The sequence below is a fragment of the Sinocyclocheilus rhinocerous genome, unplaced genomic scaffold (genome assembly GCF_001515625.1).
Source record: "Sinocyclocheilus rhinocerous isolate Xijiao unplaced genomic scaffold, SAMN03320098_v1.1 scaffold1636, whole genome shotgun sequence".
Taxonomy (NCBI): Eukaryota; Metazoa; Chordata; class Actinopteri; order Cypriniformes; family Cyprinidae; genus Sinocyclocheilus; species Sinocyclocheilus rhinocerous.
The window spans coordinates 602,218-607,827 of NW_015628289.1; the positions used below are offsets into that span (position 1 = coordinate 602,218).

Consider the following 5,610-nt stretch of genomic DNA (forward strand, 5'->3'; position numbering starts at 1 on the left):
TTACTCTTTCTCTCCTCATCCTCTTCCTCCTCATCCTCCACTTCTTACTCTTCCTCCTCTATTGTTCGTATCATCATTCAGTCACCTGTGCCACTTGTGCACTCTGAACTGGCTCATATTTTGTACAGTTGGTTTGATCACATCATTAGAAACAAGTGTGAACAATTTTGAATCGTTGTGTGTAAACGATGACAACTGTGCTTTAGTTGTGTTTAACTTTTGCCGCTTGTGTTTAGCATTTTGCAGCATAAATGCATCACAGTGTGATCAGTGTTTAAGTGAATGAGAATGTGTTTAGAGTTTAGCAAAATGAGTGCATGAGATTTGCAAATAGAGCCTAACTGTCTGAACGTGTTTAAGGTTTAGCAGAAAGAGTGCTTTATTCGACAAATTGGTTTAAGCTAGGGAGAATTTGGCTGAGAGTGTTTTAGCAATTCATAAAAACTGTAATATGCTTTCTATGTATATAAAATCACTTTTGTAAATTTAATTTGATGTGAAAATTGACACCAAAATTGAATGTCTTGTTTTTGGCCCAAGTGCATGGCGTACCAAAAAGGCCAGGCATATCTCATAGCTACAGCCTGTCTTTGGTTATATATTTATGACCATCATTTGCGACTAGTTGTGAAATGGAGTTCGCTGCTTTAAGCTAATCAGTTGTCAGTCCAGATCTACTACATTTTTGCTTCTAAGGTTTAGCAGAAATAGTGCTTTATTCGACAAATTGGTTTAAGCTAGTGAGAATTTGGTTCAGAGATTGGGGTTTAGTGTTTTAGCAATTCAGAAAAACTGTATTTCAGGTCATTTGAAAATAGCAAAGAAATCATTCAATCAAAATAATTTAACTGTGGCAGCAAATTTGTAGACCTCACATCTAAGTGGTCCGAATGTGCAAATGCGTTGATAATTCGTTATAGCAAAATGACATTTATTATTGTTGTTGATGTTGTTGCTGCTGTTGTTGTTGACGACACAACACAAATTAGTGAAAATCAGAATTGCGAAAAAATTCCAAATAACACTTTAATATAGATTCTGTTCTTGTCATCAACTACAAGAATACACATTTACAAACCATAAATAAGTTTACACAAGTGATTGAAGAACCGTCCGCAGTTCTTCGGTGTGATTTTGGTCCATTTTCAAAAGTCGCCTCGAAGAGTTCGTCACATTGTCAACAGATCTTTTACAAAATAATTACTAAGGAACATCTAAATTAACGGGGAACGTCAAAAATCAGAATACATACACAAACATTTTACAAATGTACAAATTGTCACAAGGTCCGTGAGAGTTTAGGAAGAGTTCAGGATGGGCCTGGAGTACACACCTTGATAGTACGATGTGTCCGGCGAATCCAGGCCCGCTTTGCTCGCCATGGAGCCCATGGATAACGCGCCGGCCATCGGAGAGCCGTAACCGTAATGCATCACTTGCTCATACGTCTTTAGGTCCATTTTGTGATGCTGTTGCTCCGAGGACATGAGGTTGTTGATGGAGAAGGGATGATTGAAGGAATAGTGATGTTCTGGCTTCAGGTGTCCATCATGCGCCAAAACAGAGTGATGTTGAGCCAGGAGATGCTGCGCTTGGGAGGTCGGGGAGGCTGCGTGGTTCGGGCTCAGACCCTGACCCGACTTCATGTCAGACAGGGATCTTTTGTGCTCGTTGCTGGACGAGTTGGAATGAGGAGATTCGTTCCCGTTGCAGCTCTCAGAGCTGCTGTTCGAGCCGCCCTCCGAGGTTTTCCGACCCGGCTCCTTGCTCAGTTTCTTGTCGCACTTGAAGCGCTTTTGCCTCCTCAGATAGCAGCCGTTTTCGAACATGTTTCCGGAATCGGGATGAAGGGTCCAAAACGAGCCTTTGCCCGGCTTATCCGGGGAGCGCGGAACTTTCAGGAAGCAGTCGTTGAAGGACAGCGAGTGGCGGATAGAGTTCTGCCAGCGCTGCTGGTTCTGTCGGTAAAAAGGGAAAAGGTCCATTATCCACTGATAGATCTCACTGAGGGTCAGCATCTTACTGGGCGACTGCTGGATCGCCATGGTTATTAGAGAAATGTACGAGTAGGGCGGCTTAGCGTGCGTGTAGCTCCTCCGGTAGGTCTTCGGGTCCCTTGATCTGTTTATGTTCGACTGGCCATACATTGGGCTCATAGCGTTCATGTTGCTGTACGAGGTTAAGGCGTTCATGGAGGGCGCTTGCGCTGCCATGGGGCTCATGGTCGGGCTCAGGGCTGCACCCATGCCCGTCATACCAGCGCCCATGCCGGCCATCGCTCCCGTGCCGGGAGACATGCCTGTCATTGAAGGACTCATACCCGTGTTGACATAGGACATGTTCATGGTGTTAGCTGCTGTCATGTTTGCGGTCGAACTCATTCCAGACATAGTCATGTAAGTGTTCATAGAGTTCATTCCTAGTCCGGTGTTCATGTTGCTCACCGAGGTGTAACACTGCGAAAGAAATCAGACAATAACTACAATTAATTACAAGGCAACTCCAAGCAGAAAATATTTAAAATAGTTGGCTTCGCTAAACTGAAAAGAACAACATTAGAAAACAGGGTTTCCTAAAAGTTTTTTAATTGTAGCATATAAATAGTTTAATATAGAACTGGTTTTTATTAAATAGTTCGTTTTGTTGGGGGTTTTAAAAAAACGATTTCATCTGGAGATAATGTGTCATAAGCGTGTTACTAAAGTGAAAGCCTTTTCGGGAGGCAGTTAGAAGATTCCAACATATTAAAGGAAAACCCAGTTGTAGTCGATATTACCGCCACTCAGAAATGTAAAACCAAGAACAGTAGGCTATTTGTTTAAAAGTCAAATGTCCGGTCGTTTTCGCTTTCGAACGCCCGATGTTGTTGAATAAGAAAACCCATGTATTCGTCGCTATCCATAATTGGAAATGAAAAGTTTGCATTGCATGTCAAGCACAACTTTGTTAGGATAGTGCATGGCGTCGAGATGATGGGGGAGGATTTGGAAGCGCCTCAAGTCAATATTTGATCTCAAAGTTAATATTATCTCAGGGCTAATATTGAGTTGTATAAAACCGGATCGGATTTCGACGAGGAGAAAAAAATACATATATATTTATTTAGGTGAGTTACCCACCTCGGGCTCTCCGTAGTAAGCGCTCCAGTCAGCTGCGTGTTCGTGTCCCTCCATTTTGACAGCACCAAGCATCCTGGAAAAAAGTTTCTTCTAGTTTTCAAAACGCTTTCCCCACACGAGAAATGCCGGTATTGTGTGTCCTTTGGCAGCCAAAGGTGGTTGTTGGGGACCACGGGATACACTCGTGTCGTCGTCGTGCTCTCCTCCTGTCAAGGGCTGGCGCATGTGTGTGTGTGTGTGTGTATCAGAGATGACTGCAGTTGAAATGACGCCTGCTGCTGGCTCTTAACGCTGTGATATAGCTCTGTGCGCCCGGGCGAGCCTCCAATCCCTACTGCTTCACTCGGCCCCTATTTGAATAATCTGCTCACACCTAGGCGTGAGACTTCTCCATTTGCCCCCCTATTGTACACCTGCGCAGCTTGAAAAGAGCAGCCCCATTTGAAAAGATTCATTATATCCTAATCTTATTGTATTCCAGCGGGAGAAAGGGGGGAATAGAAGTTTGGACTGCTGGGAGAGGAGTGGTTTGAAATCGCATCCAGATAAAATTGGGGAGAATGGGTTTAAGAATGCCAGCACCTCTGGGTGTTCTATAGTCTTTATTCCGATTATTCAACTGTACGAGTGTTTTTCATTTCATAGTTCTTAAGCAGTGTTTTATTCACAATCAATGGGAAGCAATTTTAAAAAAAAATCACGGTAGCCTATATTTGAGCAAATCCATCTCACTTTTATTAATAGTATTACTATTAATAGTATTACTATTATTATAATTATTATTATCATTAGACTATTATTATTATTATTATTATTAACAGCTTTTTAACCATTTACCGTTTATACATTTTCTTTTTAGAGCTAAATATACAAGTACAATAAACATAATGTTTATTTGATAATTGATCAATTAATTTTTTTTTTTTACATATATAAATAGGACGGCATTGATATAGGCCAGATCGAAACGTGCTCATAATGCGTTGTTTGTTCTAATATGTTTTCGCCTATTTTGAATTAATTTGTTTACCTGCGCTCTAGTTTATGTAGCTAATAGCGGTACGCAGTTTGCTAATGTAAGAGCAGGTCATCGGTGTTGATTCTGCAGAGCTCAGTGGCAAGATTTGATTGCCTTCATTAAACAAAGTAGCCTAACATTTATACACTGTGTTTGACTATCCACGATATCTAGCTGGTGGTGGTTTGGTGCACAGGCTGAGGACGACGAAAATAAAAAATACGTGAAGCCTATACAACATCATTGCTTATAATTTGATATCCTTCTTTTGGCCTTTGATAGCTATGGTTCTCTTGTTTTTGTGCAAAAAAAAAAAAAAAAAAAGAGTGCGCCCTCTCTTGGTCTACAAATTGATTTTCCAAATAAATTCCACAGAAACAATTGAAGTAAGTATGATCAAATGTTAACACTTTGACACAAAAGTTAACACTTTTTTTTTTGCATTTAATGTTTAATAGATCACTAGTTAGTTGCATTCAAACATGTCACGAAATGTTCATGTATTTTCATACTCAGGCGTAGGCTACAAGAAATACTGATCTTTTAAGCATTATTTAATGAATAATTGAATATATAAATGACACAAAAATTATAACGGTTATTGTTCGGTATCAGTTAATTTTATAAACACGTTTATCTAAATTTGCAGACTTAACATTGTCATTCTAATCATCATTTTAATCAAATAATATTTCTTAAAATAATCACCTCTTTTTCTATTTGACACGTGCCTCACCAGCATTAGTGGTGTAGAATCAGATTTAGTGTGTATTTGCGTATAACAGGGATACACTTTGCAAATATAATCAGGTTTATTTGGACCTGTGTGTATTGTGTAAACGGTGTAAGTTTGACGTGCTCACAGACACCGCGATACGCGTGCAACATCGCCGAACAAATAACGTTCAGCAAATTCGTAGCAATTTCTTATTGTGGTTTAACATGTTGTATGCCACTGAACATCTTAAACGATGGTGGTTATGAAGGCAAACCTTCTTTAACAACAGGCAATGAAATATTGTAACAGTAAATCAATTAAAACTGGGTCATCACTGGAAATTTAGACTTTATTTATGCTGATTATGTACCTTGTTTGGATAACTCGTTGAAGTTAGTAAAAATTAGTATTCCTTCAGTTTAAATGAGAACCGTCCGTCATTAAAATGTGTGCAAATGGATCTACTTGTGTTTAGCATGTTCACATTACCTTGATTTGACTTTCAGTCATTTTTGTAGATGCCATTTTAATTATTAAAGACTGAAAAGTTTGACAATGCTGGACCAGTTGTAGTCATCATAAAACTGGTCCATATTATAAATAATATGCTTTAGGCATGTTCATTCCGTTTTTATTATTAATTTATTTTCTGAGTGAAAATCAAATAATAAAAAAAGCAGTATAATTTGCCAGTTGTCTCTTGATCTACATCTCAAAAAAGAGATTGAAGTGTGTGTGTGTGTGTGTGTGTGTGT

At 39.4% G+C, this 5,610-nt stretch overlaps 1 protein-coding gene across 1 annotated transcript; it reads right to left on the minus strand.

The window, feature by feature from the left end:
• Positions 1-1,193: 1,193 nt before the first annotated feature.
• foxa2 (forkhead box A2) lies at positions 1,194-3,546 on the minus strand. Its single transcript, XM_016548732.1, has 2 exons — positions 3,120-3,546; positions 1,194-2,456 (listed from the first exon to the last, which is right to left on the minus strand). The coding sequence occupies exons 1-2, from the start codon at positions 3,189-3,191 to the stop codon at positions 1,299-1,301; spliced, it is 1,230 nt and encodes a 409-aa protein (XP_016404218.1). The 5' UTR covers positions 3,192-3,546; the 3' UTR covers positions 1,194-1,298.
• Positions 3,547-5,610: the final 2,064 nt, after the last annotated feature.

Bases quoted from the DNA above. Each gene is read 5' to 3' on its own strand.
- foxa2 (XM_016548732.1), bottom strand. From the start codon at position 3,191: ATGCTTGGTGCTGTCAAAATGGAGGGACACGAACACGCAGCTGACTGG. The intron at 2,457-3,119 runs GTGGGTAACTCA...TTTCTTTCGCAG, and splicing joins CTTACTACGGAGAGCCCGAG to TGTTACACCTCGGTGAGCAA.